The 26,481-nt window shown below is 42.9% G+C and overlaps 1 protein-coding gene across 4 annotated transcripts in view; it reads right to left on the reverse strand.

Annotated features, from left to right (window-relative positions):
• Positions 1 to 26,481, reverse strand: part of SYTL5 (synaptotagmin like 5) — a 100,703-nt gene that overhangs the window by 44,675 nt on the left and 29,547 nt on the right. For all 4 annotated transcript variants that reach the window (XM_054813720.1, XM_054813718.1, XM_054813722.1 and 1 more), the window contains exons 2-3: positions 25,721 to 26,225; positions 3,640 to 3,855 (exon numbers count right to left, since the gene is read on the reverse strand). In XM_054813720.1, coding sequence (XP_054669695.1) covers positions 3,640 to 3,855; positions 25,721 to 25,839 — 335 coding nt within the window. In that variant the 5' untranslated portion in view covers positions 25,840 to 26,225. The remainder of the gene's footprint in view (positions 1 to 3,639; positions 3,856 to 25,720; positions 26,226 to 26,481) is intronic.

Here is a 26,481-nt window from a genome sequence, read left to right on the forward strand (position 1 = left end):
CTTTAAGTGCTTTATTTTGCAACTTTATATTCTAGCTGGTAATAACTTGCATGGGGGGAAAAACCTAGTAATTTTCTCTTTATGAACATTCAAGGGAAATATCCTTTTTCAGTAACTGTAAATTGTAAGACAATTTATGTATAAACCTCAATTTGTTATACTTAAAAAACTGATGAACACCTCTTACTACTCACATTCAAACGTCTTTCCTCAAATTCACTAAATCTCTTTTTGAAAGTGTTTTAGGATGTAATTAAGGTGTTGTAATGCACTTCCCCATCACCATAAGCAGTTTTTCAGGCAAGTCTGACTTTGGAGAAACGGCAGGTGAAATTCTTTAAAGATTATTTTGGAGGAGAGAGGAGCCCAGGCTGGAGCAGGTTTGCTGGCAGGACTTGTGACCCTGTGGGGGACCCACGCTGGAGCAGTTTGTTCATGAAGGGCTACACCCCGTGGGAGAGACCCACACTGGAGCAGTTTGTGAAGAACTGCAGCCCATGGGAAGGACTCACGTTGGAAAAGTTCATGGAGGACTGTCTCCCATGAGAAGGACCCCATGCTGGAGCAGGGAAGAGTGTGAGGAGTCCTCCCCCTGAGGAGGAAGGAGTGGCAGAGACACCGTGTGATGAACTGACCGTAACCCCCATTCCCCATCCCCCTGTGCCGCTGGTGGGGGAGGAGGGAGAGAAATCAGGAGTGAAGTTGAACCTGGGAAGAAGGGAGGGGTGAGAGGAAGATGTTTTAAGATTTAGTTATATTTCTCACTACTTGACTCTGATTTGATTCATAATAAAATAAATTAATTTCCCCAAGCTGAGTCTGTTTTGCCCACAACAGTAATTGAACAATCTCTCCCTGTCCTCATCTTGACACACAAGCCTTTCTCTCCCCTGTCTAGTTAAGGAGGGAAGTGATAGAGCGGCTCTGGTGGGCACCTGGCATCCAGCCAGGGTCAACCCACCACAGTCTTTTATTCCCAAAATAGGACCATCTTTACTGATGTCATCATTCCTGAGAGGTTTATCCAACCTGTTTTTTAAACAAGATTCTGCAACCTCTCCAAGTTATATCAGTATTCATACCACCTAACCTAAATCCTGTCACTGCAATTTAAGTATCACATTAATTTTCTTATCCAAAGTGAGTATGTAGAGCAGCCTGTATGCCTCCTTAATGCAGCTGCCTTTTGTAGATTTAAAACTGAGTTATCTTCAATTTTCTCTTCCCTAGGCCAAACATTTTCGACTCCTTCCATTAGTCTGGACATTCTGTGTGCTATGTTTGTGATCATTATTTTCTGCTGAACTTTCTCCAGTTGGTCAACATGAAGTGCGTTACACAAAACTGGGCAGAGTACTCTAGATAAAACAGGATTGCATCATGTATTTTACAGGCCATAATTCTGCTTGTACAGCCCTGTGTGATGCTGGATTTTCTACAGTGGAAAATAGTGTTGATTCACGTTCAGCTTTTCATTCAGTACAATGCCTGGATCCTTTCCTAAGGAACAGCTGCATAAGGTCTTTTTTATCCTCATTCTGTTTCTGCAGCTGCATTTTTGCCCAAATGTAGTACTTCCACATGCCCATAGGGAGCCACCACTTGCTTTTCCTTCAAACCACTGCTCTAAATTGTAAGCATCACTATGAATCCTAATTCTGTCTTTCAGCATGCCTGCAGCACCGCTCAGTTTGATGTCACCTGTAGGTGTAACTGGCAAATGCATATGCTGTATCAAAGTCTTAACTAAAATACTTAACAGTAAAAAGCCAGGAAACACTCTGCATTCTGCTCTAAGCCAATTTTTTCTTTTTTTTTTTTTAAAAATATGAGAATGGAGCTTTATAATTTTCCAGGCAGGTCTGCAATCACACTGACAGAATCTGTTCCAGGGCATAGCTCCCCTTGTTTACCAGCGTATTAGAATAGCACGAGAGAAAGTGTCAAAAGGTTCACTTAAGTCAAGTTACAAGACATCAACAGATCCTCCTCTATTCACAAGGTTTGTCACCCTATCAAAGGAGGAAATTAAATTGGTTTTGACATTATTTGTTCTTGAGCCATCTCTTACTCATCATGCTGTCATCTTCTCTCGGCTTTCAAACAGCACAGCAATCATTTGTTTCAGTATTTTTTAGAGAAATTAAAGGTAACTTGACAGGGTCAACAAATCCCTTGTTCTTCCTTTCTTCATTTTTAAAGAGTAGTATTGTGTTTGCCATTCTCCACTCTGTCATCTCACCTGCACCCCATCATTTCTGAAAGGCACAGCACTGAGACCATCTCAGGAACTGGCTGAAGCAAACTACAAGGAGTTCAGCCAGGCCCCTACCAATTTAAAATAATTTCACAAAATCAAGCACTTAAACATGGTTCATCTTAAGAGGTGAGACATTGTCCTTTGGATGTGCCCCACCAGCTGCAGAGAAGGTTAAGGCATTTAGCTAAAACCAGATGTTAACCTCCTAAAGCTAGACGACAGAAACCCTAAACTCCATGTCCCACTGTATTAATTTTTCACTAACTGTCTAGGTAGCCAAAGTCTGACATAACTAGCAATTTAGGTTCACTCTCTGATACAATTTACAAAAAAACCTTATCCTCCTGAGCTCATTAGCTTGCTGGTCTCAAAAAAACCCCCCAAAAACCCCAAACAAAAAAACCAAAAACCCCAAACAACCCAAAAAACCTCCCTCTGAAATTACTCTGATTCTTTCCCCCTTTAACATGATTATTTTACTGTGTCTTTTTCTTATAACATCCAGTTCTTACATCAAGATACATAACTAAGTTTTGTGGCCCAAAACATTTCTCCTTTCCTTCATAGCTATCTTACTGAGTCAAGCTACAAAATCCCGTACTACCATACCAATCCAGTGAATTATTCTTCCGAGTATACGGCAAGTAAATATCTTTGAAGATATAACGTCTCTTTCTGTTTATTCACTTGATATCCTGTGTTAGAATACCGATTCTCTGCTTTTCAGCACTGTGATCTGCTACCCTCCTCCTCCATTCCCCGTGCTCAATATTCCAACTGTGAAAAACACGATATCCCCTTTTGTTTTACCTCCCACCATAGGACAAATTACTTTAGAACGCTCACTGATAGAGACATTATAAATACAGCCCTCTCTCTTCACGCAGAGATGTTCAGTTACTAGAAACACAGGAAAAAAAAAAGCAAGGATAGAAACACGGACTGAAGTGGTTGGACTCACAATTTTTACATCTCTTTCCTTACAAATCCACCTACCACGTCACTTAGAACATACAGACTTCACTTGTTCTTAATTCTGTTTTGTTAATTTTGAATTACTTGATTCTTACATTTATATCTTCATAATGTGAATATGCTGTCACTAGCTTGTAACTGATTTTCTATCATTTTCAGAGTACTTGCTTAGTATCTGCGATGCTTGCAGCTTTCTTTAGAAAGCCAGCTAGTTAAAACTGGCTTGGAACTGAAAAAAAAAAAAAGATACCACAAAATAGTGCGGCAAATAAAACCACCAGATAAAACTCTTCCCTTGTGTACTTTCTATGCATATGCTTTTGTGCTAAGGGGATGTAAAAAAGCACAAAATTACTTATACAGCAGTATTTTCTAAACATATTTATGAAAGCTGCACAACTTACGCGATCTTGTCGCACACCGAGCACTTCCACTGCCCATCAGTTCCCACGACACGGCACTTGTTGCAAACTCGAAGTTTGCAGGTTTGGCACAGGTCTCCTCTGTCAAAGATTAAGCCCAGGCTTTTCTGACAGCGAACACAGACCCTGCTATTGTCCTGTTGGCAATGATGGTTTCCGCCTTTCCTTCTCACTTCCAGGAGCTCGTTTTTCAATTTCCTAGAAGAAAATAAAATCTTTTAATTTGGAGATACAGCTCAATGATCTGTAAGAACTTTTTAACAGATTAAGATTTAGAGCTAAAAACTAAAAGACACACATAAGTGCAATACAGATATTCTCTTTTATATTTGCTGCATTTTTTGACACACATATGACAAAGAAGAATAAAACCACCCTCCACCCCTCAGACACACAGTCAAGAGGTAAATCTTGTGGTAGAGCAGTATAAGTAACTGCAGACAGTGAAGCAGTTCTGGACAATTGATAAACCATCTTTGCTTGTCCCTCATCAGTAATTCAAGTCATGCTGAGCCCAGGCTGACAGCAGCTCAAAACTGGGACTATCCTGTGCATCCACAGAAGGAAAAGAAGAAAATCTTTCCTGTAATTAGTGTGCATTTAATACTATGCCAATGTAGAGTTAGCTAGAAATGCATATGCAATTCTGCATTGGCTATTCAGAGCCTAAACCACCCCAAACCATCTAAATAGATAGTAGTGTTATTCTGTGATGCCGCAATTACAAAAAAAAAAAAAAGGGAGAATATCAGTTTAAATATTGTGACTTGCAGATTACCAGTTCTGCCGCTGATTCTGCAGGATAAAAATATTTGCATTTAAGACCTAATTGCGAAGGCTGCAATTTCAATGGTGCACGAGTTGGGTCCTTAACAAGAAAATAACCATAAGTAAGATGTAACTACTATATTTCTAACAGAGAGAAAAAAAAAAAGAATTTGAAGAGAAAGAGTCAGGAAGGATGACAGGAGAGGCAGTTTTCTATGCCTGTCTTCCCAAACCAGGGTCTGAAGCAGGACCCCATCATAACCCAAACTTCTCACTAATATCTCCTTGTACCTTGATTCCTGACCTCACTCCAGAGCTTTCCCTTCCCACGCCACAGCCTCTAGCTCTTACCCCTCCCACCCCAACACAGAGAACCATATAGGTTGGAAGGGAATATTGGAGGTCACCTAGTCTAAACTCAGCCAAGGCAGGGCCAACCAGACTGGGTTGATCAAGGCACCTGTTCCAGAATCTGATTAACTGTATGGTTTTTTTAAACAAACAAACAAGGTTTCCTAATATCCAACCAGAATCTCCCACATTCCAACTTGTTCCCATTGCCTCTTCTCCTTTCACTGTGTACTTCTGAAAGGAGACTGGCTCCATTTTTTCTATGCCATCACACTAATGACTTGAAGACAGCAATCACATCTCATCTTTGCCTTCTCTTCTGAAGGCTAAGCAAACCCAGTTCCCTCCACCTCTCCTTATACATCATGTGCTCCAGCCCTCTAATCATCTTGATGGACCTCCATTGAATATGCTCCAGTATGTCAGTGTCCCTCCTGTTCTGGGGAGCCCCAAACTTGAAACTGTATTCCAGATGTGGTGTCACAATTGCTCAATAGAGACTGGCCTCCACTGCTAATGTGGTCCTGTACATGATCAAAATTGTTATGTCCTCTCAACACTTCTCAGCTGAAGCTCCATCCACTCAACCCCCAGGCTCCTCTTATCCTCTCATCTATCTCAACCTTTTCAATAAACAACCTACAGGTCCCCTGCTCTCTCTAGGCTCTTTCCTGACTTCCCACCCTCCCAAATACCTCCTACCTTAAGCTCCTCCATCCTTTCAAACCCTTCCTGCACTCCACTCTACCCCAGAATACCTCCTCCCCAGGGTCCCAGCTCAGAAGTTGCTAAGTTCTTTCAGTTTTACATGCCTGAGCATTGCTGTGTCCCCATTCCCTCATCCCTCCGTACATTCTCTTTCATGCACTGCCATCAGCCAAGAGCCTCCGGAGTCCCTCTATCACGAAGCACTCCAGCTCACTGAAATCACAATCTCAGCATACACATAGATGCTTTAAGGGGCATTTAAAAAAAACGGCTACCGGCTTCACCTAAAGATTAGTAAAAAGGTGTCAAGAGGAAAAACACTTTGGGAAGATAAAACCAATAAATGATTACAGGTTGCAGCCCAGTGAAGGAGGCCAGGAACATTGTTCAGGCCAACAGGGACTAAGCTCTGACAGAATTAGGTTATTTGTGGATACATTGCCTTGCTAAAAGGTTGGCTAGCATTTTGCTTCCCGCTGGGATCCCATGAACAACAGCTGCTCTGCAATCACCTGGCCTGCGGATGCTCAACCTCTGACAGCTGTTGAAAAAGGGCATGTCCAGTCCCTCCAGGCAGCGACTACAAATGCTGTCAAGTATTTTCCTCTACTGGCCTCCATCCAAAAGTGACTTCTTCATTCTGCTTTAGACCCTTCTTCTCCCACATTCAATCCAAACAGCTTTTCTCTCATGCCATAGCCTTCAAAAGTCTGTCCAGGCTTCATGAGCTTTCTTGGTACTTCGCTAATTGTTCTTGCAGTTTATCAATTGCATCTTACATCTACCTACCTCCTGCAGAGATACACTTAGTTACAGGTCCGTGTCCGTTTTCTTCTTCTGTCAATCAGCCAGTTCAAAATGCAGACGTGTGACCTGCACTACAACTGCCAATTGCACTGCAATGTTGCCATTGTGCACAGGGAAGGCAGATGATCATGGTTTTTGCCATCCCCTCCTTGAATCTACCTCCTAAACAAGCCTGCCTTCAAACAGGAAAAGTCAATTCATCTGCTTCTTCTGGACTGGGAACTAAAAGCACACACACACACTCCGCTACCAGAATGCTCTCGACCATACCATTTTAAAAGAGATACCACATCTATCCACTTGAATAACAAGTACACCTTTCAGTGCTTACGAAGACATCTAATTACCACTGACGTTTTGGTCACTTACATTTCACTAAATATCAAACAACATTCACAAAATGCTTGATGATTTACTGTCTCCCCTCTCAGCAGTGTGAATTTGTGCTACATGGCCCTTTTATTTTAGCACAGCCACTTTTAGTACCAAGTGATCTCAGGGAAATTTGTGAAGACTGGATTGTGCTTTCACACATTGAGAAGTATTGCAGCACCCCCAAAGCCCTCCCTGTCACAGCTGAGTGGCTGAGTGCTGTTCTTCACCAGGAATTCTTAACCTGGCCAATACTTGGTGCTTCTGTCCCTCTCATCTGCCTTTTGTCTTCCTGGAGCTTACCGAAGTCATCCACTTGCCTCCGCACTGCGTCCACCCAATGAACAGTGCTCAGAGCTGCAATGGGGAACACTGCTGTCAGGAGACTTCCAAGTATGGAAAGTGTGGAGCCAAGAAAAAGAAGATGAAGGGTAGATCCAGTTTGCACCTGCCACCTGGACCACCACCTTCAGCTGCACCCACCAATTTCTGTTGTACCTTCCTCCTGTGAGCTGACAGCAAAGGACACACTGTCCCACCGGAGCCCTGGGACTGCTCCTTGCTTCCCTGTGGCCTCTTTGGCATCTCAGCCACTTCACTCTTGCTACTCACTTCTCATAAATCAGCTCAACCAGTTGGTCTAACTTACTGGTGCAGAACTGACAGTTATGATTTACATCCAAGTACAACAAGAAAACACTAACAGATTCAGCTTTACTCAGCTTCCCCACAAAAAACTCCCTCTGCATCTGTACTAAGTTTGTACATGGCAAGGTTTGGGCAGTTAGGGGTCTTCAGGGGTGGCCTCTGTGAGAAGAAATCAGGGGCTGTGCCTTTACAGGCAGAGCTGGTTCCAGCTGGCTCCAAAACAGACCCACCACTGGCCAAAGCTGAGCCCATCAACTATACTGATGGCACTTCTGTGATAACATATTTAAGAAAGGGGTAAAATGCTGCACAGCAGCTGTGACAGAGGAGTGAGGAAAATGTGAAAGAGCCCTGCAGATGCCAAGACAGTGAAGAAGCAGGAAGAGGAGGTGCTCCAGTTGCCAGAGCAGAGATGGCCGTACAGCCCACAGAGGAGATCATGGTAAAGCAGGTTGTCTTCCTGCAGTCCCTGGAGAACCATGTCAGAGCAGATATCCACCCTACAGCCTGTGGAGAACCCCGTGCTGGAGCAGGTGAGCATGCCCTGAAGGAAGCTGCAGTCTGTGGAGAGCTCCTGCTGGAGCAGGCTCCTGGCAAGAACCGCATCCCATGCGGGACACACGCAGGAGCAGTCTGTTCCTGAAGGACTATACCCCTGTGGACAGGACCTATGCTGGAACAGAGGAAGAGTGCGAGGAGGAAGGAGCAGCAGAGAAAAAACCTTATGAACTGACCGCAATCCTTGTTCCCCATCCCCTTGCACCACTTGGGGCAGGGGAAGAGATAGAAGAATAAGGAACAAAGGAGTGAAGTTGAGCCTGGGAAGAAGGGAGGGGTTTACGGGAAGATGTTTTCAGTTTTGTCCTTCTTTCTCTGTATCCTATGTTTTGGATTTTTTTTTAAATTGGCAATAATTTAAATTAATTTTCCCCAAGTTGAGTCTGGTTTGCCTGTGGTAAGCAATCTCCCTGTCGTTATCTTGATCCATGAGTTTTTTCATCTTATTTTTTCCCCCTGTCCTGGTTGGGGGGGAGTGAGAGAGCAGCTTGGTGGGTGTCTGGCAGCCAGCCAAGGTCAACCCACCACAGCCTCCTTTCCCCCTTCCTGTCTGCTTGTTTGTGCTGAGTCTCCTTCAGCAGCAAAAGCAGCTTACTAGTACTGGGGAGACAACTTAGGCTCTGGAGAAGAAGGTGGCAAATCAGCCTTAAACACACTGCGCACAAGGTATTCTCTCATTGTTTACCCATCTCTTACCAGAGTTTCATCTGGTCACCAATCCACAATAATGGCAAATTAGGCATTTGAAAACCTTGGAATTTTTGAATCCCTTCAAAATCCTCTCCCTTCAGATTCATATGATTGATTCAACACTAAAATTATACTCAAAATTAAAAAAAAAAATGCATGCAGTTCCTTCTGCATGTTCAAGCTTCTCTTTGCAACCACAAGGGACAGGCTTTCCTCCTCCCTCCACTGATTCACAATGAAACCTAAGAGAACTCAGATGCTGTGGGCTAAGAAAAACACAACAAAGCCTGAGCGCTTCTGACAGTAGGACAGAAGCTGGTAACACTGAGACATTCTTATTTCAGCGGGAGCACAGAAATAATCTTCAGCTAGCTAGACCAGATTCCTATGAACACAGAGTATTGGTTATCCAGTCAGAAGGGAGAAATTACAAGCAGAAGAATTCAAGATAAGCAACTGAATGCTATAGGTCCTTCTAGATTCCCTGCAATACAAGAAAAGAGAAGGGATACGTTTATGTGGCATAAAAATCAGGTAAGTACAGCCAAATAAATACACCTAGGCTTACTTAATTTCTCAGATAAATATTATTCCTCATCATAAAGCCATATCTTTTCAATAAAATAGCTGATTCTAAATAAGAATGTGTTTAAGTCATTAATACAGAAAATTCTTAGGATAAACCACAGCATTACAGGATGAAGAGCATCTGCAAGAACTTTTACAGTGTAATGTCCCAAATGTTGCTAAGGTCTTTGGAAGTTTTTCTATAATTAAATGCACCCACTGTTACATGCTTCATTCTAAAACCAGCATTCAACAAAGCACTACTCAGTAAGGTCTTATTTTAAAATACACAGAGGAAAAGAACTGCTAGAACTTGCCAAACTGCTTGAAGCACAAGCTCCTTCCCTCAACAAGCTTCATCTTTCCAATGCTGAAATCCACAACACAATCACAGAATAGTTGAGGAAGCATTGGGAGGGATTTCTTGAGACCAACGTAGTCCAACACTCCTGCTCAAAGCACAGTAAGCTGTGTCAGGTTGCCCTGGATTGTTTTAACTGTTTCCAAGGATGGAGATTTCACAGCCTCTCTGGGCAGGCTCATCCAGTATTCAAACACCCTCACAATAAAAACATTTTTTCTTCTGTTCAGATGCAATTTCCTGTATTTCAGTTTGTGGCCACTGACTCTTGTTCATTCACTGGATATCACTCAGAAGAGCCTAGCTCCATCTTCTTTAATGCCCACTAGGCATTTATACACATTGATAAGATCCTCCTGAGCCTTCTCTTCTCTAGGCTGAACAGTCCCAGCTCTTGCAGTGTCTCCTGATAAGAAAGATGCTCCAATCCCTTAATCATCTCTGTCTCCCTCCACTGTACGTGCTCCAGTATCTCACAGAATTGCAGAACGGTTGAGGTTGGAAGGGACCTCTGGAGGTCATCTGGTCCAAGCCCCCTGCTCAAGCAGGGCCACCAAGAGCCAATTACCCAGGACTATGTCCAGACAGCTTTTGATCATCTCCAAGGATGAAGATAATCCTCCACAAACTCCTGGGGCAACCTATGCCAGTGCTCAGTCACCCTCACAGTGAAAAAGTGTTTCCTGATGTTCAGACGGAACCTCCTGTGTTTCAGTTTGCACACATCGTGCCTGGTCCTGTCACTAGGCACCACTGAATAGAGCCTGGCTCTGTCCTCTTTGCACACCCCCTTCAGTCAGTTATTTATATATATATAAATAAGATCCCCCTAAGCCTTCTCTTCTCCAGGCTAAACAGTCCCAGCTCTCTCAGCCTTTCCTCATATGAGAGTTGCTCCAGTCCCTTAGTCATCTTCATGGCCTTTCATTAGAGTCTCTCCAGTGTATCCATGTCTCTCATACTAAAGAGCCCAGCAACAGCTTATCTATGAAGATCTTATAGGAGACTTCCCTGAAGTCTAAGCAGACAATACCCACTGCCCTCCCTTCATTTACCAAGGCCAGTCATTTCATCAGAGAAGTTTATCAAGTTGGTCAAGCATGACTTCCCCTTGGTGAAGTTATGCTGACTACTCCCCATGATTTTCTTGTCCTTAATGTGCCTGGAAATGGTGTCCAGGATTAGCTGCTCCATCACCTTCCTAGGGATCAAGGTGAGGCTGTCCATGTCTCTCTTGTACTGGGGAGCCCAGGACTGGACCCAGGACTCCAGATGTGTCTCATCAGGGCTGAGCAGATGGTAAGAATCACTTCCCTTGACCTGCTGGTGACACTCCAATGCTCTTGGTATTCTTCGCCACAAGAGCACATTGCAGGCTCATAGTCAGCTTGGTGTCCTCCAGGACACCCAAGACCTCTTCTGCCAAGCTGCTTTCCAGGAAGTCAGTGCCAAGCCTGTACTGTGCATAGCATTGTTCCTCCCCAGATGCAGGACTTGATATTTCCCTTTGTTGAACTCCATGAGATTCCTGTCAGTGCTTTTCTCTAGCCTGTCAAGGTCTCTCCAAATGTCAGCACACGCATGTGGTCTACTAACCACTCCTTCCAATTTTGTACCATCTGTGAACTAGCTGAAGATGTATTGTATTCTGTCCCATCATCCAAGTCATTAATGAAGATCATAAAGAGTATTGGTCCCAGTATTGACCCCTAGGGTACAGTGCTGCTGGCTGTCCTCCAGCTAGACTTTGTCAATGATCATAATCCTCTCAGCCCAGAAGCTCAGCCAGTTCAGTCTGCCTGTCTATTTACATAGCCTGTACTTCATCTCTGCTAACATCCTCATTGACAAAGTGGTGGTATCAAAAGCCTTGCTAAAGTCAAAATAAACAACATCCACTGCTCTCCCCTCATCTTCCAAGCAAGTCATTTCATTGCAACTTATCAGTTCGGTCAAGCATGATTCCCCCTTGGTGAATCCATGCTGATTATTCCTGCAGACTTCCTTGTCCTTCATGTGCCTGGAAGTTGTTTCCAGGATTAGTTGCTCCATCACTTTCCCAGGGATTGAGGTGAGGCTGGTACTTCCCTGGGTTTTCCTTCTTGCCCTTTTTGAAGATAGGAATGACATTTGCTTTCCTCCAGTCCTCAAACACATCTCCCAACCACTATGATCATTCAAAGATTATCGAGAGTAGCCTTGCAATGACATCAACCAATTTCCTCAGCACTCATATGTGCATCCCATCATGGCTCATGGACCAGTCCAGTCTGTTTAAATATTCCCTAACCCAATTCTCCTCCAGTGAAGGCAAATTTACCTTGCCCTGGACTTGCGCAATGATCTCAGGAGACCGTGATGCCTGAAGACTTGTCTTACCAGTAAAGACTGAGGCAAGGAAAGCATTGTGCACCTGGACCTTTTCCATGTGCTTTGTCACTAGGTCCTCTGTTCCATTCAGCAGCAGGCCCATGCTTCCTTTTGCTGCTCACATACTTGTAAAGTGTTTCTTGTTACTCTTCACTTCCCCTGCCAGATTCAACTTCAGGTGGATTTCAGCTTTACTTCCATGCTTAGACTCCCACATCACTTGTCCCTACTTCCACCTCCTGTATGTTTCCTTTTTATATCTATGTTTTGTCAGGAGCTCCTTGTTCATCCATGGAGGCCTCCTGCCACCTTTACTTGCTTTCCTGCTTGTCATGATGGACTGTTCCTGAACTTGGAAGAGGTGATCCTTCAAAACAAACAACATCCAGCCTTCCTCCCACTACCCTTCCCCTCCCCTCCCAAAAAAGGAACCAAAAAAACCCCACCCCAACCAGCTGTCTTAGACCTCTGTTCTCCCCAGTACAGTCTCCCATGACACTCTTTCCAGCAAGTCCCTGAACAACTCAAAATCTGCTCTCCTGAAGTCCAGAGCTGTGATCCTTTTTGCTTTCTTCCCTCCACTCAGAATCTCGAGCTCCACTCACGGTGACTGTAGCAAGGCTGTCTCAGCCTTCACATCTCTGACCTGTTCTTCTTTGTTGGCACATTTATGTGGATATGCTTGGCACGGGCCCCCTTCCACCCCATTTTCTTGATTACAATGTTTCTCCTATTCACCTCATCCCACCTAATTTGCTTGCCAACCTGGACCACCACTTCTTTACTTGATCATTGGTCATTCTCTCTCTACCTCATCTTTTTCATGGTCTCCTGTTGAAACTGTGAGGTTTTAGACAGTAGAACTGCCAGCCAGTATTCAATAGAGGCAGACTTTGAGAGACAATTATATTTTCAATTTTATTCAGTTATGCAAAGATTTGGTCAACCATATACCATAGAACTAAAGGGGCACATACAAGTCAGTTCGTTTCTTTTGGGACTTGAACATCTGCACGCAAAACAGCAACCTGAATCTTGCCCAAGTGTCAGGGTAACTCAGAAGTTGAATATTGTTAATCTTCAAATCTCAAAAGGGTTAAAATATTAAGCACTAGCATAGGCTCATTTTTACTTAAAAAAAAATAAAAGCAACAGTGACCCATTGCATTTCAGGAACTCCACAGGCAGTATGATGCTGTCTTTTCCGTAATTATCAGTGTGTCCTATAGACTGCATCCAGGTGTCTAATGTTGAAACAAAACCTTCACTGAACTCCTTCCATTCCAGCCTTCTCCCTCCCCCCCGCTGCAACTTTCAGGCCCTTTTGTGCTAAATTAGAAGCATCACTGGGCACAAAGTCTGTGTTTTAAATAGTTCCAGTTTAAAATAAGGAAATCTCTATCAACCCAAAGCAATAAACAGTGCATTTTTAAACAAAAGCTTGCTTAGAGATCAACATATTGAAAAACTTATCAATATTATTTTGACATTAAAAAGGCATTAATCCTACTATTCAGTAGTGGTGACTGCAACAGTATTTTCCACTCCTTATGTGATCCAAAAATCTTGAATTCTTACCAGATGATAGTTGATCTGCCAACAGCATGAATTCTGAAAAGGGTTTGTTTTCTTGTTTTGTTTTTTTTTTTTTTTTTTTTTTTTAATAAGAGCTGCCTTTGATGACTTTCAGGGAACCGAGATAAAATAAATAAACCCACAGCTTCTCTACTCACTTAATCAAACAAATAAAATAGAAAAATTAAAAAAGCAAGCAAACAATGTATGGGCAGGTATATTGGATATGAACTTTCTTCTGGGATTCTCTATACTACTTGTTGACTTGAATTACCGATTGACTGTAACAAATATGTTCAGATCTTAAGAAAATAAAGAACGAAATGTCTCAAGGGCCAGAAAGAGTAGTAGGAGGTGGGTGAGTCATCTGAAAAAATCCATCATCATAACAGCCTCTAAACAACCACAGCCTAGCTGCACTAGTTACACAATATTGAAAAGAGATAACAAGTGCAGCATGTAGCTGGACCAACTTACGGCTACTCTTTATCCCCCAAGACAGGAACCAGCTGTATTATAAACACCCGATCTCCTTTTGTCAGTGTTGTGGTTCAGCACAGCCAGCAGCTAAGCTTCATGCAGCCGCTCGCTCACTCCTCCCTGCCTCCAAGGGGATGGGGAGGAGAATCGGAAGGTAAAGGTAAAACTTGTGGGTTGGGATAAGGACAGTTGACTACAACAGTAAAGGAAGAGGACAATAACAACAGCAAAACTTATAAAAGAATATACAAAGCAGGTGATACACAATGCAATTTACTCACCACCTGGAAATCGATGTCCAGCCTCTCCTGAGCAGCGATCCCTCCTCGTTGGCCAGTTCCCCCCTTGTATACTGAGCATGACATTATATGGTATGGAATATCCCTTTGGCTAGTTTAGGTCAGCTGTCCTGGCTGTGTCCCCTCCCTGCTTCTTGTGAAAATTAACTCCATCCCAGCCAAAAACCAGGACATTATCCACTCCTTATTCTATACCATCTACATCATGCTCAGATCCTACACTTCCAATTAATCACCATCACTTTTCCTGTCTTTTTTTTATATGTATATATATACACACACATGCAGATATCATTCCCTTAGTCTATGGGCCATCCCTCTAAAATGCCCGTTGAGTTCATTTAGTCCATGACTTTGGGCTCCATCTGTCATAACAGTCTGTCAGGGCAGGAGCGATGGCGTGTGCTGTTGGACTGTTGCATGCTGCATCTGGAGCTCACAGCTGGTGTATCTGGTGCAGCTCATGCTCGCAGTCTGCAGGTTGAAGATGTCAATTTCGAAGAAGTTGCTGGGTGCTGGTTGCTGAAGCCAGTTCTGGTTTCATCACCTCTGCACCTTGCTCGGTTTCATCAAAGTTCACCCGTCATCAATTTGGGTGATTCTTACTGTAATACAATTGATATGGCATACAGAAATTGTAGTAGCGATGGCATACGATGGCAGGGTTATTCATCATACGATTTAATTTATTGGCTATTCTCACCCAAAATCAAACCCCCTTTAAGGTATACATTGGACTTCCCCATCCTTCCACATCACCCACCAAGTGCACCCAGGTCCTTGAGCAAAAGCAATTCCACAGATGGGTTTGCCTTTGCCTAAAGCCGGACTAACCCAAACTGTCTTCCCTAACATATTCTTCATATGTACTATGGGGACTTTATCCCCTTCTACAGCATGTGGAAGTTTTGACCAGGCAGGGCCAAGCTCAATTGGCAGACCCCCAAGTGTTAACTAACCAGGTGGCCTTTGCTAAATGTCTGTCCTAACGTGTGAAGGTCCCACCACCCATTGCTCTCAGTGTAGTTGTTAGCAGTCCATCGTATCATTCAATTTTCCCAGAGGCTGGTGCATGGTAGGGGATGTGATACACCCACGCAATGCCATGCTCTTTGGCCCAGGTGTCTATGAGGTTGTTTCAGAAATGAGTCCCGTTGTCTGACTCAATTCTTTCTGGGGTGCCATATTGCCACAGGACTTGTTTTATAAGACCCAGGAGAGCACTCCTGGATATGTTTCCAGCCATCCAGTGGTTGCTTCCACCATTGTAAGCACATGGTGCTTGCCTTGGCGGGTTTGTGGGAGTGTGATGTAATCAATCTGCCAGACCTCTCCATATTTATATTTCAGCCATTGTCCTTCATACCACAGAGGCTTTACCCGCTTGGCTTGCTTGATTGCGGTGCATGTTTCACATTCATGGATGACCTGTGTGATAGCATTCGTGGTCAAATCCACCCCTCTATCATGAGCCCATCTACATGTTGCATCTCTTCCTTGATGACCTGAGCTGTCATGGGCCCAATGAGCTATAAATAATTCACCTTTATGTTGTCAGTCCAGATCCACCTGAGCCACTTCAATCTTAGCAGCCTGATCCACCTGCAAGTTGTTTTGATGTTCCTCAGAGGCCCAACTCTTGGGTACGTGGGCGTCTACGTGATGTACTTTTACAACCAGCTTCTCTAGCTAAGCAGCAATATCTTGCCTCAGTGGGGCACCCCAGATGGGTTTGCCTCTGCACTGCCAGTTGCTCTGCTTCCATTACTGTAACCACCCCACAGGGCATTGGCCACCATCCATGAGTCAGTACAGAGGTAGAGCATCAGCCACTTTTCTCTTTCAGCAATGTCTAAAGCCAGCTGGATGGCTTTCAGTTCTGCAGACTGGCTCGATGCACCTTCTCCTTCAGCAGCTTCTGCAACTACAACTCATCGTGTAGGACTCCATACAGCGGCCTTCCACCTCCGATGCTTTCCCACAACGTGACAGGACCTGTCAGTGAACCCGGCATATTGCTTCTCATTTTCTGGCAGTTTATTATACAGTGGGGCCTCTTCAGCGGGTGTCACCTCCTCTGGTGATGTTCTGAAATCTTTGCATTCTGGCTAGTCTGTGATCACTTCCAGAATTCCTGGGTGACTGGGGTTTCCTATTTGAGCCCGCTGTGTAATCAGTGCAACCCACTTACTCCACGTAGCATCAGTCGCGTGATGTGTAGAAGGGGCCCTCTCTTTGAACACCCAGCCCAGCACTGGCAGTCGGGGTGCCAAGAGGAGCTGTGCTTCAGTGCCAATCACCTCTGAAGCAGCTCGAACCCCTTCACAGGCTGCCAATATCTCCTTTTCTGTTGGAGTGTAGCGGGCCTCAGATCCTCTGTATCCCCGACTCCAAAACACCAGGGATCGGCCTCAAGTCTCCCCTGGTGCTTTCTGCCAGAGACTCCAGGTAGGGCCATTCTGCCTGGCTGCGGTGTACAGCACATTTTTCACATCTGGTCCTGCCCGGACTGGCCCAAAGGCTACTGCATGGACAATTTCTTCTTTAATTTATTCAAAGGCTTGTCACTGCTCAAGGCCCCATTTGAAATCATTTTTCTTCTGGGTCACTTGATAAAGGGGGCTTACAATCAGATTGTAATTTGGAATATGCATCCTCCAAAACCGCACAATGCCTAAGCAAGCTCGTATTTCCTTTTAGCTAGTCAGTGGAGACATGGCTGCTATTTTATCACATCCATTTGTCTCTGACAACATCCATCTTGCCATTTTATTCCTGAAAACTGGATCTCCTGTGCAGGTCCCTTGACCATACTCTGTTTTATGGCAAAACTGGCTTTCAGAAGGATTTGAACTATTTTCTTCCCTTTCTCACAGACAACTTCTGCTGAGTTGCCCCATATGATGATGCCATCAATGTACTGCAGGTGCTCCGGAGCTTCACCCTGTTCCAGTGCAGTCTGGATCAGTCCATGGCAAATGGTGGGGCTGCGTTTCCACCCCTGGAGCAGTCAGTTCCAGGTATACTGGCCGTCCCTCCAAGTGCAAGCAAACTTGAGTGAGTGGGTTCTGCTGATCACTCCTTGGCTCTCCAGCTGATGAATCAGCTTATGGATGGGAACCAGGGAGTCTCAGTTGGTGCGGTATTGCCACCAGTGCACTGTTATGGGAGTGATCGGCACCTGTTGTTCTTCACCCCTCAGCAACCCCACAACAGAAGGGTCCTCTGACAGACTGGGCAAAGTAGACAGCCATTTAATTTCCTCTGTCTCCAAGGCAGCTATGCCAAAAGCCCACCAGTACCCTTTTGGGTCCTTGGAATACCCTCTCCTGAGGCAGCCTATGCCAAGGATGCACAGAGCCGCTGGGCCAGGCACAATGGGTTGTTTTTCCCAGTGATTCCTAGTTAGACTGACTTCAGCCTCTAGTACAGTTAACTGTTGGGATCCCCCCATCACTCCAGAAATACAGATGGGTTCTGGCCCTTCACGTGTCCTTGGCCTTAGGGTACCTTGTGCGCTGGTGTCCACTAGAGCCTTGTACTCCTGTGGATCTGACGTGCCAGCCCATTGGATCCACAGAGTCTGGTAAACCCGGTTGCCCCTTTCCTCCACAGGGCTGGAGGCAGGGCCTCTCTAATTCTGGTCATTGTATTTGTTACTGATTTCTTGTAAAAATTACTTTGAAGTCTCTCCAAGAGAATCATAAGTAAGATCAGGCCTTTCACTTGGTCTAGAAACTGGAGCAGCATTTTTCCTGGAAGAATCCCCTTTTGTGATTGTTTTTCCTTGCAACTCAGATATCTGTGCCTCTAGAGTCAATGTAGCTTTTCCATCCCACTTCCTCATGTCCTCTCCATGATCACGCAGGTAAAATCACAGGGTGCCTCATGGTGTGTACCCTCTATATCCTCTCTCTTGAGCAGAGGAATGCTTACTCCTAACAGCTGAAATACTGGTCCATACCGGTGGGCAACAGGACATGTTCTCTTCAAGTTGCTGTACCTTCTGGGACAGTTTCTCCACAGCTGAGATGAAGGAGGAAGAGAGACTTTCTTCGTATTGCCAGAGTCGGCCAGCCACTTCATCCACCGTCAGTGCCTCTTTGCCTTTCCAGTCCATTACTGCCAGTGAGTTGGTGCACGACAATGGTGCGCTCTGTCAAACTTCTGCCACATTGGTCATGTGCATTGCACTTCATCAGGATCTGTGGGTAATGGTGTGTTGTCCAGGTCATAACAAACCATCTCCCACGTGGCTAATTCCCTCAGGTACTGGACTGCTCTCCACTTACCTGGATGACATGCAGCATCTTCACTGAAGGGATACCTTCCCCTCATGCCTGACAGAAGTCGCCTCCAGAGGCTGAGGACTTGTGTCTTCTTCCCAATCACCTTGTCAATGCTCCCTTCCTTAGACAGGGATCCCAGCTGTTCGGCCTTCCTACCTTCTAATTCCAGGCTGCTGGTCCCGTTATCCCAGCACTGGAGTAGCAGAGTGACAACGTGCTTACTGGGATAGTGGCTGAAATCTTTTAGCTTATCTCGCAGCTCACTCAGGGACACAGATTGAGTGATTACCTCTGGTTCTGGCTCCTCCTCCTGTTCTTCTGATGGTCCTGGTTTACCATCATACCTTACTAAGCAAACATTTTTTTGTGTATTCCTTCTTGTGTATAGGGGCAACTGATACTGGCACAGGTTGTTTTTTTGGTTCAGCTGCAGTGCCTGTCCATCTCTTTTCTCTCTCTTCCCCCTGAGGGTGCTGCTTAATATCAAGCAGTATTTGGTGAACAAACACACACCATTGTGACCAGTGACTATTTAACTAATATAATAAATGCACAGCATAAATTTGTTTTAACATGCTCTGGTCAGATCTGTTGTTATCTCAACCCTTTGAGCCCCACGTTGGGCACCAAAAAGGACTGTTGTGGTTTAGCCCCAGCTGGCAGCTGAGCACCACGCGGCTGCTTTCTCACTCTACTCCCCCACCTAGGTGGGATGGGGTGAAGAATCAGAAGAAAAAGGTAAAACTTGTGGGTTGGGATAAGGGCAGTTTATTAGGACAGCAAAGGGAGGAAAATAACACCACCACCACTAAGAAGAGAATATACAAAGTGGGTGATATACAGAATCACAGAATGGCAGGGACTGGAAGGGAGCTCTAGAGATCATCAAGTCCAACTCCCCCTGATAAAGTAGGATCACCTAGAGCAGGTGATGCAATTTGCTCACCACCCAGAACCCCATATCCAGCCCATCCCTGAGCAGCAATCCCTCCTCCCCAGCCAGCTCCCCCCCTTATATACTGAGCGTGACGTCATGTGGCATGGAATATCTTGTTGGCCGGTTTGGGTCACCTGTCCTGGCTGTGTCCCCTTCCCAGCTTCTTGTGAAAAACAGGACAACCATTCTAACATTTGAGCTCTCCTTCATTTTAAAGTAATCTAATTAACCATGCAGTTAGATATTTTTAATCTCAAATATTAAACAAGAATTAATCTTTATCAATCCTGTATTTAATAACCTGTCAGAGAAAAAGAATCCTATCGTACACTGAAGTTTCTAAACCATCAATTACAACAGCTCTTTGATAGAAGACAGGTATTAAAAAAAGTTTGTTACTGCCAAGGACAGCAGAATGTTTACCTGTTCCTCTAACTGTGAATTTATATTAAGATCCCTTTACTATCTGAGAAAATATAAGTGCATTGGAGAAGAGTTCTGTTGTACCCAGTATTCCAGGTAACACTAAATGACTTGATCTAAGCCTTTCTAAATGGGTTCTAAAAGGCCCATATAAAATCAAAGCAGGAAACAACAGAAAGACGGACAACACTGAATTTGAGAAATGACTCAGATCCTAGATTAAGTCCATCTAACAAATCAATATGAAAAGCTGATGCCTTGAAAAGATAAGGGGGAAAAAAATGCAGGCAGCAAAGACTGCAATTCTACCAAACCCAAACCAAGGAGGAGCAAGCAGTCGTAGTTCTTGGCACAGTTGCCCACTGCCTGCAAGAGGCACAAAAGAGGCTCTAAAAGAGTCTGACTCTTCCCTACTGATGCTAAAAGCCACGAGGCAAAGGCGCTTGTTCCCTCCCAAATGCAGCCTCCAGAGATGGAATATTCCCAAACCCTTATATTTCTGCAATGAGGAAGAAGCAATGAGAAGCCTTAACAGATTCATTTTTTCTTAATAGTGTGCTTTATCCTAGAGAACATTTATTCCCCAAATAAAGAAAAATAGAATAGCTATACTGCTGCAAGAAAGAAGCAAGACACTCACCACTCAAGCCATTCACTTAAATGAATGTCATTATTTCCTCCAATTCTGTAAGCATGACCCACTTGCTTTGAGTTAGGTAATTTTTTTTTTTTTTAAATACCAAACTTTTTTTTTTTTTCATTTCAGTAGGATTTTGGAAAACTTTCTATTTTGAAAAAAATTTCTACCTCATCTCCTCTCCCTTTTTTTGAAAAGCTGTCAAATGCAATTCCTCAGTTTGATTTTTAAATTTCTCCTGCATCATCCTTCTCCCCATTTCAAAAACCTTTTTCATCTTAAGATGTAGAGCAGCAGAATCCAAGTATTCCTATTTTACCATTCTAAATTTCCAGAGTTCAAAGAGTCATAAAGCATTACTGTAAAAAAAAAAAATTGAAAAAGAAACCACACAAAAACACTGTCCTCAACCAACTATAATTAAAGACTTCACCACAAAAGAAGTTTAAATATATGAAATAGCTCCAGTCTTGCATGTGTTCTTAAGAAAGTTCTGTTTCTTGCACAGATGAGTTGACACATCCTCCTCCTGAAGCTATGCAGCTGTTAACTTAGATACTTGAGAATCTTTCTGTGCAGGAACTGGTATCAACATACTTCTGGAGGCTGAGGGAAAAAGGAAATTTCCTCCCCAGACTGATTCCCAGCACCTCCTCCAAATTCAACCAGATTCCCTCCACTGTCTGACACAACGTGTGGAAAGTAACAGTAAATATTACTGACAATTCACAAAAGGATGGGCTATTAGGAATTTCCATTGAGATCTCCTTGCATTGTAAAATCTAGCCATTTGAGTACCTGAAGTATGTTTTAGGTTCTTATTTTATAAGCACAGGTTTTCACATTTTGTGCATGTAACAGATGTGCGTGATAAAAACTGTCTTAAGAATATCCAAGTATGGAGGTATATTGGTGACAATGAAAGGAAACAAGGAAAGGCAAAGAATGAATTTGCAAAGGAAAAAGAGAACTGGTGTAATGAATGGCAGAGCAGAGCCCAGTGAACAGAAGAAAAGGAGCAATGGGAACTGAGGTCATATTGGCTACTATAATGATGACAAACTTCCACAGATGAACTTTTTTTTCTGAGTAAGTCCTTTATCCTCTCAACTAAAAACTGTTACTAAGATTTTAAAATAAAAAACCACAAAAACCCAAGCAAATTGCTTGTTAGTTTCTTAGTAGTCTTTGACAAAATAAATTGTACCCAGAGTATGAGAATTAATCACCATCAGAAATTCTTTCACCAACAAGGATCTTAACTCCTGAAGAACACTGAAGAGCAAACCAGGCATCTCTACCCTTAGAGTACTGGCAATAGTAACTACTTTTGACGGAAAAATCTCTGGTTCAAAGAATAACAATGTGTTAAATTCACTTGAGAAATGAGATAGCTGCCAGACAAGCAACCTTCTAACTTCTCATACATGTATGGATGAGCAATATGCTTTAACATAAGGACTCTTTCCTTCAAATATTTATAGACAGTTTTGCAAAAACACAGACCATGTACCATACTATATACTATCTTGCAATCTTTTTGTGCTTGTATACACGTCCAAATGTATACTCAGCTGATAAGTCAATTCCCATTCCAATTACTCAAACTTAATTTTTTTTTTCCTAAAGTACTTGCCTGTAGTTACCACATGGTGGTATCCACGCTAACAGTTTCTCCTATATTGTAATGAAGTTGATACGCTAAATTGCTTCTGTGGATTTCTTCAGACTGATAAGGAGATGCCATTTTAGTTAACTGAAAAGAAAGGAATGCCAACTTTCCTAGTCAATACAGATCTGGGGCTGGTGCAATTCTTACACAACTTCTGGCAGCCTAAATGCTGAGGGAATGATTCAAGTAATAACTCAATAAAGCCTTATCCTTGGAAGAAATTGGCATGTTCCTTCTCTGTTTTCTCAGTTCAGCAATTATTACGCTGGTATCTCCTCTTCTAAAAGCATGGTATTCACAGCTTTGCTTCGTAAAGAACGAAAAGAAACTCTGTATTTTAAATGCTGTCTAGGAAAACAGTAAAGGTAAGAAACTGCTAATGTACATTAGCAGTAAGTGTGTCATCCGTTTGTGTGCTGTGGTAGCATAATAATTTTGGGATGAAGAGCTAGCCCCAAATGCAAAATGCTATGGCCATCAGACCCAGTTCCCTGTGTAACACCACAGCTGGGGAGGGTGCAGCGGGGCTGCTGTTGGAACAGAAACAAACCAACAGCAGTTAGGTGAAACATGGTACACCCCCCTTTCAGCAAATGCACGCTTTCGATTAATATTGATTTCATGACTTGTGACACTACACATTAAATGTGATATGAGTTTTCATAAAAAGGGTCTTAAAAGAACAAAGCTATTTAAAAATAGCAAAAGGATGGGGAAATAAGGAAAAAGATACATGTTTCAGTCCAAAACGTTCAGTTCAGAATGTCTTCACTGACAATACCGTGATGCAAGTTTCTCCCAGTAACTCACATGTTAAAAAACCCTCTACTTTTTCACCCTCGGTATGGTCAAGTTCACTATTTTTAGCTCTATGTAATTTAATGATTTCACCCAAATAATCTTAGCATTTGAAAACAATTATGATGGTCATTCGACTGATGTCTAAAGCATCATAAAGCAATGGTTAGAACACTGTAGGTTATTTGCACAAGAAATCTACTAACAGCTTTAAATGAATATTCAAAGAAATTTCAAGTCACACAAGATACACACTTAAAGTTAAGAACATAAACCTTGACATATATTAAGCAGGTTGCTTATTTGTATTATCAAAACTAGACCACAGAAAGAGTACTTGCTGCCTTCTGTGTTTCTCTCACATGCAGGTGAAATATTTGTACATCAAAGAAAAATACAAGAACAGCCACCTGCACTCCAGAACACAAGTATGAGCAGTGACAGTGAAAATAACTCTTAACAATTTCATTATCAGGACGTCCTCCTACACTTACTATTGCTTTCATGTTGAATAGAAAGACCCTTTCAAGTTACGATGGCTTTTGAAGACTAATAGGAACAGAAAAAACAATTATTGAGATAGATTCAGAAAAAGTGGAACAGACTAATAAAAATTCTTTGATATAATATACAAGTAAGCATCTTGCCAGAATGAAAAATGCCTTGAAAATAAATACAAAGGGACTTGTTCTTCTGCAAAGTACTTCAATAAAATATATAACAGATTGCACCAAATGGAATTCCAAAGACAACAAGTGTTGCTCTGAAGTATACTGATAAGTCATAATTAAAGACATCCTTGCCAAGCTGTATTCAGAAAGAAAAATTACGAAGTCTCCTAGGAAGCAGTTACCCACCCAGTTCTTTACGTCTTGTATATCTTAGAAGTCTTTCATAGACTACATTCCACCATTATTAGGCACAGTACGGTCTAGTGACAATTCTCCAAACATACTCTAAATCTGAAACCAATCGGTTCATATGCATACTTCTAGCACCTGTATAAGCACCACATTGCATCATTAGTTATCCTAATTAGCATTATATTTCAGATTAACTTCATTTTCAGCCTTTTCTTAGGGTGCTCTTTCCATTTGTACCAAAAGACAGATAAGCCCATAGCACTTGTCACTTTACTAAACCACATCCTCCAGAGGTGCCTTGGGCTCTCAAACTCAGTAGGTTTGGCAGAGTGACTTCCAGTAGTGCCAAGAAAAGCAGAAAATTAGGGGGTTTAAGACAACATATTTAAAAAAAACCCAAACAACAAAAAACCCAAACCAATCAAACAAAAAACCCTCTACAAAACCTCAAGCCTTTCAAATTTCCACTTGAGATTGAGAAGTGACAGTACTAGAAAAGAAAGCTTTCTGCGGGTTTGGGAAGCTAGTGATCTGATACACTGCTGCACTTCATACTGATGCCTTTGATCACTGACTACTGACACGTCACACATTTCCAAGGCCACCACCTTAGAAAACTGAAATACTTATTTTACATGCTTATCCTATTACAAAACAGAGCACAATGCCTGGAACAAATAGTGCTCCATCTGTTTTCTTGTGTTCTGTTTTCTTCTTCATCTGACAAATTGTGAAGGAGATGAAATGATTAATTTGCCCACACCACCATGAAGAAACACCTTTCCTCCCAGTCTTCCAAGCAGAAGCAGCAACCAGTTTTAGCCCACCCCGTTTAGATGAGCCACTGTGTTTCCCCAGTTAAATGGGCTGCACACCAGTAAGGGCATTGCTCTTAGACTTGGTTCTCTCAGGGTAGAAAGACTTCCAAAACCGGTGGCTAACTCTGCGTGGATTTCCAAATAACAGTTTTGCACAAAAGAAGCCTCAGCAGGTGCTGAACATACATCTCTGCAATGCACAATGTCCAAAACGCTTTTTAGCAAATCAAAGGGAAGAACAATGCAGCCCGGCCTTGGAACACAGGGACAGAAACCAGCAAAGGCTGGAAATTTTCCCTTTATCATCCTTTACACTCAGCAGCCTCGCCAACACCAAGTGCTGCATGCGTACATCCACACTAAGCCTGTTTATCAGAACCAGCACTGCATAAAAGTTTAAAAGGGCAGCGGGAAGAAGTGAGAGGAAGCAGCAACAACATACTGGAAAAGCATACGAACCTTTGTGAAACTGATACTTAGCTGAACTAATGGAATTTGAGTCATCTAAAATAGCTGACATTCAGCCTGCCTCCACACGTTGTTCTCTGAAGTTTGATTTTTACCTTTTTTCCGCAGAAAAGAAGACATGGACTCTATTAATACCCTGAGTCTCTACTTCTCCCATCAGTGACTTTTGAGATCCATACCCAAGATCTTCAGTTTTGTTTATTTATTACTAAATCTAAGCCATTTGGAAAATGAAGTGTCCCTCCTTCTCCCTATTCTCTAAGTTCTGCAACAGAAAGAGAAAGGTCACTCTAGCATTTGCCCCACGTTGTACAGACTCTTGTACACAGGCATACACCTACTTTCTCCCCCCGTGACACCTTCCAAACTTCCTCTCCCACAGTCAGCTCCGGAGGCACAAACCATACAGCTCCTCTCAGAGGAAGAAAGTTCAAGAGTCACATTAGGAAGCAATTTTTAACACACTTTACTTTGACTTATAATCAACTGTGCCACTTCCCAACATTCATCCTTCTCCTGAGGCATCTAGAAAATCTTCACCGGGTAGTGCAAAAATATCTATACTACAGACCATATTTTTAAGAACAATAATAAAAAGGGTTACCTTATCCTCTTATCTTCAACTTTTTTCAGATACTCATCCCTCTTCAGTACTCCCAATATTGTTTCCCTTTCATGTTCCAACAAAAATGACAAATTGATGATCTCCAAGTGCTTCGCCATGATTCTTCAACAGCCACTCTTTTCAATCGCTGCTTTGCCCAATCAATTCTTCCAATGATTTACTTGCACAAGTCCAAAGGCACGTTTGTGTCGGAGTTACAAGATCCAGACAGTCAAGAGGTATTTTGAAAAATGCTTCTTTACGTTAACCAGGTGTCAATATTGTATTGCTTTGCCTTCCAACTATGCAAGAAATAAAGGTTTCTTTGTTTCTTCATCAAGAACGCCAGTCATTTTCCTGGTTACTGAATGCCCCTGTGTCCTGGCTGATGCTCAGACAGGCTGCAAGCCTTCGGACTGTATTCCCAAGCAGCTGCAGACTCAACTTTCTGGCATAATTGTAGTTTGGAGCCACAAAATAGCTGTGTATATTTATTTCAAACTGCCTGAAAGTCAAAACAAACAAGTGTGGGTGATTTTGACATTACCATCGTGGTATGATTTGAGAAAGGCTTAATCTAGTAATGATTTGAAAGCCACCAAAGAATGGTTTGCTATCAGGTTATCTCAGGGCTATTTATATGTCATGTTTTCTATGTGGTTGTTTGTTTACTCGTTAATGTTTGATTATTATGCTCCCACAAGGGCTCTGCAATTATCTTCCTAATGCAATACATTTCAATGACTATATTCACCTTGTAA

Source organism: Grus americana, chromosome 1 (genome assembly GCF_028858705.1).
Source record: "Grus americana isolate bGruAme1 chromosome 1, bGruAme1.mat, whole genome shotgun sequence".
In the NCBI taxonomy this organism is placed as follows: domain Eukaryota; kingdom Metazoa; phylum Chordata; class Aves; order Gruiformes; family Gruidae; genus Grus; species Grus americana.